Source organism: Megascapheus bottae, chromosome 14 (assembly GCF_031878675.1).
Source record: "Megascapheus bottae isolate mThoBot1 chromosome 14, mThoBot2.hap1, whole genome shotgun sequence".
NCBI lineage: Eukaryota > Metazoa > Chordata > Mammalia > Rodentia > Geomyidae > Megascapheus > Megascapheus bottae.
In genome coordinates, this window is record NC_143522.1 from 23,005,980 (window position 1) to 23,022,958 (window position 16,979).

Sequence of the window (16,979 nt, forward strand, 5' to 3'; positions counted from 1 at the left end):
AGTCTGCATTTCTGATACACCCAGGAAAAGACTCCCTCCCACTTTATAACCTACCCTCCTCTCAGCAAAACCAACTCTTTTCACGTTCACTAATGAAAACAGTTTGAGATTTTCACATCTCAAACTACTCAATGTGTGATGTAGATATGCCATCTAGACAGATAGCTTAAGGATGTTTATTCTTTTCTACTATTTTGTTTTGTTTTAAAGCCATTTCCTAGGAGAATAATCATCTTTCACCACAGGGATGTAGCTATTCAACAAGTCCAATAAAACAATATCAAGTTTTTCCTCTAAGGTTCCACTATGTGGTGTGTGTGTGTGTGTGTGTGTGCACATTTCACATTGTTAAGCTTCAAGATTGGCACATGCAGAGAAATCCTCTTGAAAATGAAGTAGTCTAGTGTCTGGCTAGCACAGTGAGTGAGCTCAAATTAGAAGCTTTAAATCTGATGATAGTCAAGGAGGAAACAAGAAAAATGCCAGGTTACTTGGACCGGAAATCCAGTCCTCGAGCAGACAGAAAAGGGAGGAAACTCATATTCATTGTGCCACATATTAATTCCCAAGGACTGAACAGGCCTAAAACAATGCATTTTCAAGAACGAAGTGGCTCACACTTTATGGTTTGCAGCTAGCCTGGGCAAGACAAGACTCTTCTCTAACAACTAAAACTACCTAACAACCAAAAAGCTAGAAGTGGAGCTATGGCTCCAGTGGCAGAAACACCAGTATCTAGCAAAAAAAAGCCAGACAGTTCCCAGGCTTTGAGTTCAAGCCCCAGTATTGGCACCAGGAAAAAATGGTATAATGTAAGCCTTCTCTACTTTGAGAGATCAAATTCAGAATATGACTTTTGGAGGCCATGGAAGGAAGAAGGTGTATGATATGTTTACATAAGAAGATTGTAAAAGCAGAAGCTGGAAGTTGGATCAGCAATGAGGTTGTCAAAGCAAGACAGTTAAGGAAAATCACAAGGCTAATATGTTCTTCCACCTACCTGGAGAAAAGCAGAGAATAAAGAGAAAAAAATCTACCTTAATGGAAGAAATCAAGTTTTACTATATCACTGGGAGGAAACCGAATAAAAATAGGTCACAACAGAAGAGAAAAATCTGAGCCAATAAAATCTTATTTCCGTCAAACACAGATGGGAATTGTTACCCTTTTTATTATGTACATCTCCTATTCATAAAGTTCCAAAGATTCTCCTCTGTGTTTACAGGGCAAAGGCCTAACACCCGACGGTGCAATTTAAAGCCTCATTTTCCTGCTCGGCAAACTGGTCCCTAACCCATCCCAACTCTCAGTTCCTATCTGATGAGCAGATGAGGCTGAACATAGATCATTTACAGTTATGAGGTGAGCAACTTACAGGTGCCAGCAGTAATAATACTCCAAGGAAGAGGTTCCGTTCGTGGTAAGATGCTACATTAACAGCACGAGGGCTGAGAATCTGGGAACACAAGTCTGAATGGAGAGGATCCAGGGGCTGTTAGGAGAAGGACAGCAATCTAAAAGGGATTCTGGCCACTGAAGGTGAACCGTGTGGGGTCAGAATGTCCACAAGAGAAACCCCACAAGCATTGTGGGGTTGTACGCAGACAGGGTCATCCACCATTAGGTAACCTGCCTTAGCCGTGGCAAGCTACATGCTGAAGGACAAAGGCCACTGGAAATCCCTGGACCATGCAGTGCTTCGGCGGGAATAGAATGAAGCAGGGCAGGGCAGGGCAGGAGGAGGACGTGAATCCAAATGCTCAGAGGCCCACAGGGCCAGAGGAGCATGGCTGGCACCTCTCCATGCACCCTCATACGTTCTCACCTCCGCCAATGGCTGACTCCAGGCACAAACCTGCATAGGAACTCCAAACTCCTAAGGGGTTTCTCTTTCTTTCCTTCCTTTCTTTCTTAGGGGGGGTTTCTATTTTTTCTTTTATTTCTCTTTTTTCTTTTGCCTTCCTTCCCTAACTTCCTTCCATATGTCCTTCTTTCCTTTCTGTGCCAGTCTTGGGGCTTGAGCTCATAGCTTGGGCACTGTCCCTGAGCTTTTGTACTCAAGGCTAGCATTCTTGCACTTAATCCATAGCTATGCTTCTGCTTTTTTTGGTAGTTTATAGGAGATAAGAGTCTCACTGACTTCCTAGTTCAGGCTTGCTTCAAACCTGATCAGATCTCAGCCTCCTGAACAGCTAAGATTATAGGTGTGAACCACTGACACCCAGATTTTTTCATATATTTTTTATTGTAATTAATAGAAGGGTTACATTATATTCATCAGATAGAAGGTACATTACTTCACAAATATTGATACCCTTTCTCATATCATGGTCCCTATTCTCCCCCACAGACACACAACTTGATTTCCCCCTTTCCTCTCCTAATTCAAATAACCAATTAAGCATATATAAAATGTATCAGATAACAAGATAAAATATTATAACAATATGAGATAACCAAGGGACAGCAAGAGAGATGAGAAATAAATAGTACATATGGCTTTTGTTCTTTTGTTTCTATATCCTGGAGGTCCTTACATTTAGCATCAAACTATTTGGCCTTACGTATCTAGATTTTGTTCTATTGTGAATCTCTGCTAGGAGAGCCCAAGGTTTCTACTGATTTGACACCCAGATTTTTAAGGGTTTATGTAACATCTAACCACTAAAGAACTTATTTTACCTCTCTACTATATGACATGGTTGTTTTAAAAATAAAATAAAATAAAAGTTGGCCGGGAGTTTGGTCTAGTGGTAGAGTGCTTGCCTAGCTTGCACAGAGACCAGAGTTTGATTCCTCCATACCACATACATAGAAAAAGCCAAAAGTGGTGCTGTGGCTCAAGTGGCATAGCGCGAACGTTTAGAAAGCCCAAGAGTTTAAGACCCAGGATTGGCAAAAAAATAAATAAAAGTCATCCTAGGATCATATCAGGCCAATCTAAGCAGAACAGAATTACGACTCTTATCTCCAATTAACCAGTAAAAAAGCCAGAAGTGGAACTCTGATTCAAGCGATGAGTGCTAGCCTTGAGAAGAAAAAAAAACGAGGGAGAGCACAAGGCCCTGAGTCAAGCCCTAGTAATAGCACACACATACAACATACACAAATCATCCACATTTCAGTATCGGTATCTCCTAATTCCCAACCTTACATGAAATATCCATCATTCTCTAAATGGAAAATTCGATTAATTAACTAATGGATAAATCTCGGGATGATACCATGATTATGATTTCAGGATATGTTAATCTAGCGAGGTGGCTATAATCCTAGCTACTCAGGAGGCTGAGATTTGAGGATCATGATTCAAAGCTAACCAAAGCTGCAAAGTCCGTGAGACTCTTGTCTCTAATTAACCAAGAAGCCATAGTGGAGCTGTGGCTCAAGTGGTAGGATACTGTCCAGTCCCTGAGTTCAAGCCCCACTGCTGGTGTGTGCAGGTACACATGCAAGCAGTCATACACACATGCACACACTCACACAAATATATAAACCCTGTGGCTTTAATTCATATACAGTTTTCTAATTACAGAAAAGAATGAAGCAGGTAATTGAAATGGGATCACCCGTTTCTCCTTGGTCTTTGTTCCAAAGATGGGATTCCCCAAACCCCAGGGCACACATAACTACAAGGCCTTACAAAGACTAAAAAATGGCAATTCAAACTTAGAAGAATAATATATGTAATAGTCAAATCACACATCAGACAAGATAGTAAGAGATAAAAGCATGCAAGCCAATTGACCATTAACCTCATCACCCACAAATTATTTTTCAATTGAACTTACACTGGATAGCATGGTTGAGTCAGACAGCCCATAATTACCAGGAGGATGAGTCAATCTCTTTGATTTTGCCATCATTCCAAGTTAAAAGGTTAAAAGTTAAGTTCCTAGAAAGTGTTTATAAAAAGTAACTTTATAAGGAAAAAAATGCTCCATGCAACCAACTAGCAAAAGCAGAAATGAAGTACTCTGCCCACTGTTCCGTGGGGCAGGATTCGTGTGGAGCAGAGGTGAGAGCTGAGCAGGCAAAGTGGACGGTGGATGGTTCAACACTCATCTGGCGCTCATCTGCAGCACTTAACATACAATAAGCAAGAGCTCTAAACTCTTAACTGCTGGTTGTCATATCAAATACCCTAGAATTTATCCCGTGATGGAGCTGGTTACCTGACATGTCCTTCTTTTCTTTGGGTCTTGGTTTTTGTTTTGTGTTTGGTTTTTCGTCCTTCATATTATCATGTGTTAATTATACAAACAGATTGCCTTGTGGTATTTCCATATGTGCACACAATTTTCTTTGATCTAATTCACTTTCTCTATTCTTTACTACCACTCCGGGATATGTGTTGTTATGTTGGATTTTTATTGGTAGTACTAGGGTTTGAACCCATGAACTTGTGTCTGCTAAGCAGGTGCTCTATGGCTGAGCCACACTTTCCCTTACTGCACCAGTTACTTCTTTTTTTTTTTAATGTATAGAGGGGTTACAGTTACATGCAACAGGTAGTAGGTGCATTACTTTTCACACATTGTTACCCCTTCTCATGTTTTTGTTCCCATTTCCCTCCTCCCACCCCTCCCAATCACCTTGTTTTCCCCCTTCCCTTCCCTATTTCAAATAAACATATCTATAATTTACCAGGTAACAAAGTCAGATACAGTAACAACATGAGGTTAACCATAAGGGCAAAAAAACAGAGAGAGAAGAAAAATAACATAGTACATACACTAGATACTTTTGAGACAAGGTCTCACTTCCTTCCCTGATGCAAACCTGGACCATAACCCATCCATTTTCAGCTTCCATTGTTGGTGGGATAACAGGCATACACCAATACTTCCCAGCCTCTCGTCATGGAGAGGGAGTCTCATGGACTCACCTACCTGGGCGGGGCAGGGCTGAAATCATCATTCTTCCTATGTCCTATGTAGCTGACAAGGACAGGTATATGCCACCCCCATCTATGGTTTAAGAAGGGGGTCTCACAAGCTCTTCTGGCCAAGTTGGCTTCTAACAGTGATGCTCCCAATCTCAACCCCTGCAAATAGCCAGGGACCCAACAGCAACCAGTTGTTTTGAGGGTTATTTTTGAGACAAGGTCCTCACTATGTGCATGAGGCTCTTGCTAGGTGTCTGGGCATAAAGCTAGACCTTATCTCAAATTACTTTGAGCAAATCCAGGCTTGAGTCATGGCTCAGCAGCAGAATATTTGCCTAGCAAGTGCAAGGCCCCATGTTCCACCTCCAGCATCACTAAACAAACAATTAATTAAGTAAGTAAGAGTTTGATAACTGACTAGAAGGAGGTTGAAAAAATAAGTAAGAGTTTATTAACTGATTACTAGAGGGAGGTTGAAGACCTGACTGCTTGAATCTGTGTGTGGTGTCACCCTGAACAAATAACCTCTAGATACCCTTGCAACGGATGAATGGATCAAATAAAAATGTGAGCTACAGACAGACAGATAGATGAGTGCATGTTTTCTCTCATATATGGATCCCAGACCCAAAATATAACCTCCTGTGTAAGTTATACAGTTCATACATACAATATTAAGTTATTAAAATATGTTGGCATGAAACTGCATGGAGTAAACCTTTGAACAATTTACAGTTTAATGAAAGATGAGTATCGGGAACCTAAATGAGATTGTAGGAGAGGGAAGAGGGAAGGGGGATGAATGAATGAAAAGGGAACTAGGGATAAATCTAGCCAGCTTCCTCAATGAACATCTGTGATAAAAGAGGTAGAAAAGTGAGATGAGTCTGGGGGAGGGGACAGACTTGCAGGGGGGAGAGTGAAGTGTACCACATATAAGAGCATTAAACAACCAAAACAGCCTAAAAATACCAGGTATGTCTTATTTCATTGTTTTTCTATGCTATGTTATTCTTCTCTAGAGCCTATTTTCCTCATTCAGAAAAAGGGACAGAAGACTGTTTCAGGGCTTTGCTGGTTGTAAACTTCTTTCATCCTATTTAAATAGAGATATTATGAACAGGAATTATACTAAAACTCTCATAAAAGAGGTTGTAATGCTGCGTACAGAAATCAAATCTCACTCAGGGATCTACTGCTTCTTTGGCAAAGGACTTGATATTTTTTCTCCTACTAAGATATTTCCTTTAGGCTGACCTAAATAGTCCCTCCCTCTCCCATCCCTCTTCTCCCCTTCTTCCTTTTTCTGTACAGATACTGGGGCAGGAAATAAGAGTCTCAGACTCTCAGCTCCTCTTGTTCACAGCTAGCACTCTACCACTTGACCACACCTCCAGCCCAGCTGTGCACTGGTAAACAGGAGATGGAGTCTCATGGACTTTTCTGTCCAAGCTGACTTTTGAACAGTGATCCTCCAGGGCTCAGCTTCCCGGGTAGCTAGGATTACAGATGTGGGCCTCCTGTGCCCAGCTGCCTTAAACAGTTTCTGTAAATAGTTGCTTGTTTGATGACAAGCAATTTTTTAAAAGCACCAGTGGCATCTTTTTTTTTCGACCTCATTTTGGCTGCCCTCAAATTCTCCTGGTATATACTTTCCTTTCACACACCCTAATCTTATTTCTAATTGCCTTGATGTAGCTTTTCACTCCTACTAACTGTTTACAGGCAGACCCTAGCTTCTAAGAAGACTGGAAGCTCTTGAGAAGCAGGACCTGCACACTCAGCTACTGTGCATCCATCTTCACCTAAGGGTGCTTTAGCCAGGGTCAGCCCAGGACACAAGTCTGGACTTCACCCCAGAGGCTGTTCAGCCAAGAGGCCTTCAGACACCTGCCATGACCTTGGCTTGAAGAAGAGCTGTGGATGACACAAGTAGAATTCCTAAGTCATAGCAACCCGTGGGAACTTTGAGAAGTTGCAAACAAATAAATAACCTCCAGGAAGCCAAGATCAACATTTACTTTCTTCTTCAAAATCAGAACAGCAAGGAGAGAGATAATAGATCTGAAAAGACACTTTATCTGCACACAAGCCTACTTCTGTCAAGAGAAATATCCTGTAAATGGTGCTTATGGCACTAATAGGGAGGAAGGGGAATTGATGGGCAGAAATGGGTCCAGGATTGAAGGATTCCAATAGAAAAAAAGTTTATGCCAGTCCCAGCAGGAAAACCTGTGATGCTCCTATCTCCAATGAACTATTAGAAAAGCAGAAGTGGCACTGTGGCTCAACGTGGTAGACCACTAGTTGAGCTGAAGAGCTCAGGGACAGAACCAGGACCAGAGTTCAAGCCCCATGTTTTGCTTTTTTTTTTTTTTAAGGGAAAGAAAAGAAAAGCTACTTGGAGAGCCAGTGCCCTGATTCTGTTTCTTTAATCCTGAATAAATAAATCTGATATTGACATCAAGACAGGAAGAAGAAGGAGAAGGACGCCAGCCTGGAGAATCACATAGATTTCAGAGCAATTTTGGGACAAGGTTCTAACCAACAACACTTGACCTCATTCCTCCAAACTAATCCTTCCTCTGATATTCCCCTGAATTTCTCAGATGACTAATTTAAAACTTTGCAAGCTTCTGAAATATATTTTAAAATTAATTACTCAGAAAAGAAGCTGTGAGAATAAGCATGCTAATGATTTGATTGAGAAATGGTTTTGAGAGCCATCCTTTGATATTTAATGCAGGGAACAGCATACTGGAACAGGTCCCTGAGCACCTGATCAAAGTCAGAAAACCCTGAGTAACAGGGAAATCTATTTTCAGTATCAGAAAAGTCCAGGTGAAGAAATCCTTTGGCCATATAAATGGAGAGCACTCTGGTCTATACCTCAGAACAAAGTTCCAAGCTGGGTACCAGTGGTTTATACCTGCAATCCTAGCTACTCCGGAGGGAGAGGTCTGAGAATCACAGTTCAAAGCCAGTCCTGACAGGAATATCTTATCCCCAATTAATGACCAAAAAGCTGGAAGTAGAGATATGGCCCAAGTGGTGAAGCACTAGCCTTGCATGGAAAAGCTAAAGGCCAGTGCTCATGCTCTGAATTCAAGTCCCAGTACTGACAGAAAAGGAGGAAGAGAAGTATTTTGTTGGAGGAAGGGGAGTAAGTCCCATGATTGTAATACTGAAATACTTTTGAATAAAGGCTAAACTCAGACACTAGAGAACTCAAGAAGGATTATTGTCAATTTTGTCAATATAGCATAAGCTATGTTCAATTACAAGGCAAACTTCTCTCTAATATTGGGAAAATACAGAGGAAGGAAGAATACATGACATGCCTGGATATCCATTTACTACTGGTCACCTCTTAGTTCATCAGAGCACTCACACGTGAGGAGCTTTTACACTAGGCCCCAGTGGCTCAAGTCTGTCATCCTAGCTAATCAGGAGGGCAAGATCTAGAGGATCTGAGTTCAAAGCCAACCAGGGCAGAAAAGATTTTAAAATCCCATCTCCAAAATTAACCAGAAAAATGCTGGGCTAGAGTTACACAGCTCAGGTGGTAGAATGCCACCTAAGTGAGAGGTCCTGAGTATAAGCCCTGGGGGAGAAAGGGGAAGAGGAGAGAGGACATGAATGCAATACCCATGGAAAAGCCTTTCTATGAAATCACATGTACTAAATATGAAGGAATACCGAGTCTTGTAAACGTACTGAAAGTGGACAAAAGTTCCAGCAGTGATCCTTTCTATGAGACAACTCAGGAGAAGGTAGGAAATCTTCCTACAGAATTCTGTATCACATAGAATTAAAGAAATAAAAATTAACCTTCCCTCAAAGTGGAAAAAAAATCCCATCAAATCCTTAATTCAAAACCAGAGGCCACACACAAGAAAGGAAATCTGCATGAATAAGAGATGCTAATGGTACCTTTATCTGCAGTCACACCTGACATACCAGAAAAGCCACAGAACAGAGTAACTGCATGAAATAACAAGTCAGGGAGACTGCTGCCCAGACAGAATAACTCCGACAATCTTAGCATCTCTAAACCAGAGAAACTGTATCAGCCCAGATAATTCAGGAAATCCTTCTGCCAAAAGACAGACTTCTTGTACACTAGAATATTCACTTAGAAATCCTGAGGCAAATGGAAGAAAGGTTTCACCACTATGTTAACAGCTAATTAAACTTTAAAAAAAACAGTATTAGCATTTGGGATGTGTGAAAAATTTTAAGAGGTAATTAAAAGCCTAGGTAACTATTATTAAGTCAGGGATCATGCAATAAAATGTATTCTACTGATAACATTGCTCTAAAATTCACATTTCATAAGAGACATCTATCGTCTATATTAAAATAATAATAATAGGGAATGTGGCTTAGCCGTAGAGTGCTTCCCTAGCATGCACAAAGCTCTGGGTTCAATTCCTCAGCACCATATAAGCAGAAAAAGCCAGAAGTGGCACTGTGGCTCAAGTGGTAGAGCTCTAGCTTTGAAAAAGTCCAAGGACAGTGTTCGGGCCCTGAGCTCAAGCCCAGGACTGAAAAAGAAAAAAAAAAAAAAAAAAAAGCTCAGGAAGAGTGCCCAGTCCCTGAGTTCAAGTCCCAGGACTAGCAAAAAGATATTAGCCCTTTTTTTTGTGGGGGGGGGGGTAGCTAGTCAAAGGTGAAAGCCATCTTTTGAGATGTTTCTTTCCTTTTTTTCCCCCTAGTATTGGGATCAACTCAGGGCCTGAGAACTCTTAATTTTTGTGCCTTTATATGTAAAGTAGGCTCCTGTAGGCCACACACACAGTCAAGTCTTGCTTTTTAAAATCCGGTATCTGGCAATATCTGTGTTTTAATTGGGCAGCTGAGCTTATTCCACTATATCATTTTCATGTAATGAAGAGTATTAGCATGATTAGGCTTAAGCTATCACACTGAAACTCCTCTTGCTCAAGTCACAAAGACCTCCAGGCCACTAGCTCCAGTGGTTTCTCCTTAGTTCTTATCCACCCAACCTTTCAGGAGAACTTAGTAAGGCTCAAATCACATATCATGCTTTTCATGGGAATAGTCACCAATGGTGCGTGTGTGTGTGTATGTGCGCGCGCGCGAGCGCGCTGGTATGGGGCTTGAACTTGAACTCAGGGCCTTAAGTTCTCCCTTAGGTATTTTGTTTAACACAAGGCTGGCACTCTACCACTTAAGTCACAGCTCCACTCCTAGACTTTTGCTTGTTAATTGGAAAGAAGAGTCTCGTGGACTTTCCTGCTCGGGCTAGCTTCCCATTGCAATCCTCAGATTTCAGTTTTCTGAGTGAGCCACTGGAGCCCAGTTCCCCTGGCTTTTGATTAGACACTTGGTTTCTTCCTGCTCCCTGCTCCTTGGTGATTTCTAAGTCTCTTTGTCTTTTTCTCATTCTCTATTTGACCTACTGGCCACAGGTCCTGAGATTCTCAATCTATACAGTTCCCTAAGTGTTCTCATCTAGTCAATTATTATTTTTTTTTTGCCAGTCCAGGGCCTTGAACTCAGGGCCTGAGCACTGTCCTTGGGCTTTCTCAAAGCTAGAGCTCTCACTTGAGCCACAGCACCACTTCCAGCTTTTTTTCTATGTATCTGGTACCAAGGAATGGAACATAGGTCTTCGGCAAGCACTCTACCACTAAGCCAAACTCCAGGCCCTAGTCAATGACTTTTAAAGCCACTGATGACCCCAGATTCATTTCTTTGGCCCAGTGCTTGCTGCTTGCCCATAACTAATACAATCCAATTGCTATAACAGAAACTTCTGGTGTTTTGCAGACATGAACTCTTGGTCTCATGAAAACAATCCCCCCCCCCCAAGTCCCTTTTCAGGAACTACTACCTTCATCTAGCCAGCTGCTCAACTCAGAAAACACAAGATCATTTTCAACATGAGTAAACTTATGAGACACATTTTTGTCTTTATGCCTTGCAATTGTTAAAAATTATCCTACTAAAATACATATCACACGTATTAATCAACCAAAAGTCAAAAGAATCAAAACCTTTCCTTAGGAATTCAAAACAAAACGAAGATGTGCTTTAAATGATGCATTCTGTTTGTTCTTAATTATGATTTCCTTAATTTTGGTTTTGTGAATGTCTAAATAAAGGTACAAAAAATGATTCTTAACTGTCATATTACCAGAAGTACTGGGATTTACTGAAGACATCACAGAATCTGCTTCGATCTACAAAACAAGAAAGGACATATAACTTTTATCAAATGTTTTCACAGCATGTTTTTAATTCCAGCTGCTAAGGAAAAAAAGATGTATTTTATGAGAAACTAACTTTATTGAACCCAGAAGAAAGGTAATCTCTCAACATCTTACTTTTCCTTCACCATCTACAAGACACCAGACACTAATCAGCTATAAACTTCAATGACTTCTGAAACTTTATTCAATTGACCAATAGAGTTTAAGCACATAAAATCAATTTGGCTATCCTGTATACACAATAACTAAAAGATAACTTTTCTGCTTTAGATTTTAAAAAACACAATAATTGTTCCAATAGACTCTATGGCTTCATTTAAAAAAATTTTTTCCTAATGTAACAATAACATACAAGCTGCATGCTGGTGGTTCATAGTTATAATTCTAGCTACTCAGGAGGATAGGTTCTGAGGATCACAGTTCAAATCCAGCCAGGGCAAGAAAGCCTAAGAGATTTAGGGTAATATATAGAGGGATTGCATCAAGTAGTAGGTGCATTATTTCTCACACATTGATACTCCTTCTCATGATATTCCCTTCCCCAACCCCCTCCCAAAGCATAAGAGATTTTTATCTCCAGTTAACCACCAAAAAGCCAGAAGCAAAGTGATGCTTTTGCTCTAGCATCAGCCTTCAGTGAAAACACTGGACAGCACCCAGGACCAGAGTTCAAGTCCCTAGACCCACATACACACAAAAGGAACATGATTGACATAGACAAATACATACATCGTGAAGAAAAAAATGGCCATCAAATGAAAACCATTGCAGAATATTTCAATCTAGTCCAGCTCTTCCCCTACAATTTAACACATTTGAGGCCATCTGTATATAAAGTTCAAGGATCTGATTTCACTAAATATTATCATAGAAGTATTTCCCCTCAATTCTGTGTGTGTGTGTGTGTGTGTGTGTGTGTGTGTGTGTGTGTGTGGTCTGTCTGTCTGTCTGTCTGTCTGTTGTGAGGCTTGGACTCTGGGCCTAGGTGCTGTCCCTTAGCTCTTCAGCTCAAGGTTACCACCCTACCCCTTGAGTCACAGTGCCACTTCCAGTTTTCTAGTGGTTAACTGGAGGTAAGAGTCTCTTGGTCTTTAGTGCCCTGGCTGGCTTTGAACACTGATCCTCAGATCTCATCCTCCTGAGTAACTAGGATTACAGGCATGAAACACAGTGCCCAGTTTCCCCTCAACTCTTACAAAAGTGTTTAAATTGTAGGGAATCAGAGCCCCAGCAAGTGCTCCCCGATATTCTCCACTTGGGTTCCCTACTTTCCTGGTTCCTCTTGTTCCTCTCAAATGGCTCCCACTCCATCTTCCTTTTGGAATTCTCTACCCACTCTTAAAGGGTGGCTTCTCTAATGTTCTCTCCTCTTGATTACTGATCATCCACTCGGAAAAGATCTTCCTGGGTAAATCTAACTAATCTCATGTTTTGAGCTTCTAATTGTAAACTGAGGACTCCCACATCCATTGCCTGCCATCACTTCTTCGGTTCCCATTGCTAAGAGAGCTGCAAAATCTGACAGCGTCACACCACAAGAACCTCAGAACCCAGGAGTAAACATACCTGGATGCCCACAGCTGCCTTGAACTCAAGGTGCCCCAGTCTGCCTGACTCCCCCTGAACTCACCCTATCTGTATTTTCTCGTACTTGCATCAAGGTGCCTCAGGCTTGCAGGATACATTATTCTCCTACCATTGCCATCTTCAGTCACAAGGGCAAAGAATCCTACTGTTTCCAAGTACTCCTAGATACTTCCGGTCACAGTGGTGGAGATACGCTAGTCAAAATGACACCCAAACTGCACCCTCTGTGTACCTTTCCCTTTGTGGGCATTATACCTCTTATCAGTCTTACTATTTACCACAGACTTTTTTTTTAACTGTGGTTTTTTTTTTTTGTCTTTTTCTTTTTTTGGGGGGGTACTGGGGATTGAACCCAGGATATTGCACTTGCTAGGCAAGCACTCTGCACTTGGCCACTGAGCTACATCCCAGCCCCACCACTTTTAAAAGCCTATCTACACTAAACTGCAGACTGATCCAGAGAAGGAAGTGAAGTGTATGCATCTTTACATCCTTACCAACAAATGTTCCTTTTACTACAAAGAATCACTTAACAGATTTCATTGCGCAAATAAATTGCATGGGTATATACATGGCATTGTGTGTGTGTGTGTGCTGTCTTCGGGCTTGAACTCAAGTCAAGGCCTGGGTGCTGTTCCTAAGCATTTTTGCTTAAGCCCAGCCACTTTATCATTTGAGCCACAGGTTCACTTCTGGCTTTTTGGTAGCTGAAGATAGAGTCTGATAGACTTTCTTCCCTGTGCTGGTTTTGAACTACCATCCTCAGATCTCAGCCTCCGGAGCTAGGATTACAGGTGTAAGTCACCAGTGCCTCAACATATACATAGTTTATTGTGCATGAGTTTCTCTCTTCTTTCATTCTTTCTTTTGATATTTGACCAAATATCAAAAGAGACTTCCCACATGATGATAAGTGCTCTACCACTGAGCTATATCTCCACCCCTGTGTGTGGTGATTAAAATAACATTTTTCAATAACATTTCAAAACAGGTTTTTTCAGTTTATTATTTCATTCCAATCTGCTGGCCTGAAAAATCAGTATTTCATTTTTCAGAAATAATATTCAAAAAATTAAACTCCAATTCTCAACCTAGTATAAAACTTTTAACCTGCTAAATTCCATGGAGGTTATATATTGAATGTCATCTATTTCAAGAACTTCATTGTACAAATTATTGAGAGGTATACAGTCATGTGCTATGTTAGTAGTTTTCTGTTTAACATTTTAACCAAGACTGGCCTTGTACTAGCAATTCTTCTGCCTCATTCTACTGAAAACTTGGTTTATAACCTAGAAATTCACCCCAAGATACACCCACAAATGCATAAATCTATGTGTGTGGGCACCAATTTAGATACAAAAGGAGGCTCATGAGAGGACTGTTGGTACAGAATAAAATAATGGAAACTCTACTTTTTTTAAAAAAAAAAGAAGGAAATTGGCTAAATGTAATTACTTTTTAAACTGATAATATCTTGTGCTTTTAGGGTGATGGTCAGTGACAAAATATGTTAAAATTTGCATACCATAAGCTCAACATTATCAACAGGAGACAATGCATATGTTCGTTGTGGATGACAAATGTTGGCACAATTCACAGAAACCAGATAGTAATGGCAACTCCTGAGAAGTGGGATTCTATAGTAGGGCAGGAAAGGATGTTTTTAAACTATGTGAATGTATTACTTTTACAACTTAAAAGCAAAAAAAAAAAAACAAAACACGATTTTAAGAGGAAGAAACAAGCCACTTGAAAGCCTCCTGTTATCAAAATCCCTTCCCAGCCTTCTCTCAGCATTCTTCTACTATTTTATTGTTGTATGAAGCTTCATGGTTTTGTGGGTTCCAGTGAGACCGATTTTTAATTCATCCCTGGGATGTGTCCTTAAAAAGAAACAGCAAACTCAGCACTGGTAACACTTGTGAAATTGGTAATTCGGCAAGATGCCCTATAAATAACCTCAGCTAACCAGGGCAATTTCCTTAAAAGCCATTCATATTGCACTACCTACGCCATCCCTAAATACACAGAGAAAGCTGTACCTTGGAGGGTTTGTACCCAAACAGCATTACAACAGCCACTTTAAAGTCCTCTCTGCTTAGGTAGCCTTTGTTATCTTCATCACAGGTTTTAAACACCTAAAGGATATTAAATACCTCCAGTTAGAAATTAAAAACTCAAAAATAAATCTTATGTTAATACTAGTTGACTTGAAATTTGAATCTCGAAAATCTCAAACTCAGCTATGGGTAAAAGTGTACTTTGATTACCCAAACTTTAAATATAATTCTCCCCCCCCCTCACACACACAGGGCTAACCTGACCCACTATGAAGGAAGGAGAGAAGGGAGGATCTCCACCAGGACCCCGTCAAAGGCAGTCCAGTCTGGATGGCTTAACTAGGCTTGAGACTAAGAGGGTCAAACTGAATTCCAAAACTCAGGAGTAGCCTTCCCGACACCTACTTCCACCCACTTCTTGCGTTCGGCCGGGGTAGCTTCCCGGGTCCGAGGCCGGACCACCGCCTCGGAGTAAAACATCGCGGCCCGGACGGCGCCCTGACGTTCCAACTCGTAGAACCACTCCCCGTCACCCTGGGATCGCAGCCTCGCGGCCACGCCCACCGCCGCTCAGGTGCCGAACTCTGCCGCGCAACTGCAATGTCTCCTCCCATTGGACGGCGAGCGAGCCACTGGCGTTGACTCGGCCGTGCTATTGGCCAAAGGTTTTGCGAAGCAACGTTTCCCAGGCCCGCCCCCCCCCCAGAGCTTGGCTCCGCCCCCTCGCGTTGACTCCGCCTTCGCTTGGTTTCTTAACTCCTGCGAGCCACCGGGGAGTCCTCGCGGCAGGTGATTTCCCTTCGTGTTCTGGGATGTGTGTTCTTTCTTTTTCTCACCTGCCTCGCGATAAAGAACGTTGGATTGTTTCGATCCACCACGGATTAGGCGAGATAAAGACACTAGAGAAGTGTGAGCCGAGCCGGAAAAGAACTTTAGAAGCTAAGCCTAGTGTTGGATTCATATTCAAATCAGCAAGTCCGTGGGGTGCAGCCCTCAGGGTGGGGCAAAATCCCACCCCAGAAATCTGGCAACGGCTTTAACCCAAAGTAACTTTAAATAAAAGAAGTTGAACGTGCTTTTTGAACATAGCTTCAGATTTTTCATTCAACCTTCTGAAGTCAAGGGATTTTTTGGGGGGGGGAGGTGGGGAGGAATGGATGGGGGCAGTGCGCCTGGGATCCGGCGGACTTTGGGACCGCGCGGCGAGCTTCCGGGAAAGGGACGCAGCTGGCGCGCGGGGACCCCGCAGGGTTTGAACGGGGCGCGCATGCGCAGCGCCCGCAGGGGGCGGGGCCGGGGCGGGGCCGGCGGCGGAGGACTCCCGCGCGGGCCGGGTACGTGCGCCTCAGCTTCCGCGGGTTCTGTTCCCGCCGTCCCAGGACCCGGCGCCCTCCTCGTCGTGGGGGCCCTGCGAGCCCGTGAGTGGCCAGCCGCCCTGGGAGAGAAGCCGGAGGCCCCACGCGGGACCCCGGGGGACTGCAGTAACTGAGGGGCGCGCGCCGTGAGCCCAGCCGGGCGCGGGTGCGTGGGGTGGGGGCTCGGGCAAGCGGCTGTTCATGCTCGGGGCGTGCACACCACGTGGCCGACGCTTTGCCTTCCTGACCTCAGTTTCCCCGCGAAGGGTGAGGGCGAGACCAGGTTCCGAGTTGCCGGATTGTAAGGATGGAGTGAGTCTATGCCTGAGAGCAACCCCCCCACCGCCCCCCTTCCCACGGCCTACTTCGTCCAGTCCCCCTTGGTACCTAACCACCCGCAGCCCTGAAGTCCCCTCAGGACTCTCCTCACCCGGAGTTGTAGCAAACGTATTAGTCTAAAAGGGCACCTCGGGCCAAGGCACTTCCCGTCTTAGGAAGCCTGTAGCCTAAAGACTCCACTGCAGAGTGACTACCACCCCCCTTCCTCCTGCACCACTGCCTGTCCTAAATCCTGTCTACCCTTGCAGTGGCCCTGAACTCTGCCCCCAGCCTCTCGACTTCACAGGTTCGGTTCCCTCTACCTGGAGTGCTCATTGCCCCACCTCGTATCTAAAACTGTGTGTAGAGCAGGACTATGCAAAGAGCTGTGTGCTCTAGTAAACGTCTTTTTCAACACATTGTCTATCTACTTACCCTGCCTTATAGTAGGAATCCCACCCCCTTGTGGTTTTAGGAGGGGGAAAAAAAATAGAGATAAAGCTTACAAAGTCCAATTCACAGCCACAGC

General features: G+C 42.9%; 2 protein-coding genes across 8 annotated transcripts in view; one reads left to right on the top strand and one right to left on the bottom strand.

The window, feature by feature from the left end:
• Efcab11 (EF-hand calcium binding domain 11) overlaps positions 1–15,341 on the bottom strand; it is a 132,449-nt gene extending 117,108 nt beyond the window's left edge. The window contains exons 1-3 of one of the 2 annotated variants that reach the window (XM_090344684.1): positions 15,193–15,290; positions 14,760–14,855; positions 11,052–11,097 (exon numbers count right to left, since the gene is read on the bottom strand). In XM_090344684.1, coding sequence (XP_090200810.1) covers positions 11,052–11,097; positions 14,760–14,786 — 73 coding nt within the window. In that variant the 5' untranslated portion in view covers positions 14,787–14,855; positions 15,193–15,290. Of the gene's footprint in view, positions 1–11,051; positions 11,098–14,759; positions 14,856–15,182 lie in introns of both variants that reach the window. The other variant, XM_090344683.1, reaches the window with a different exon arrangement.
• Positions 15,342–16,087: 746 nt separating this feature from the next.
• Positions 16,088–16,979, top strand: part of Tdp1 (tyrosyl-DNA phosphodiesterase 1) — a 58,545-nt gene continuing 57,653 nt past the window's right edge. For 2 of the 6 annotated variants that reach the window (XM_090344685.1, XM_090344691.1), the window contains exon 1: positions 16,345–16,444. In XM_090344685.1, the coding sequence (XP_090200811.1) occupies positions 16,440–16,444 (5 nt within the window). In that variant the 5' untranslated portion in view covers positions 16,345–16,439. The other 4 variants (XM_090344689.1, XM_090344687.1, XM_090344686.1 and 1 more) reach the window with 4 other exon arrangements.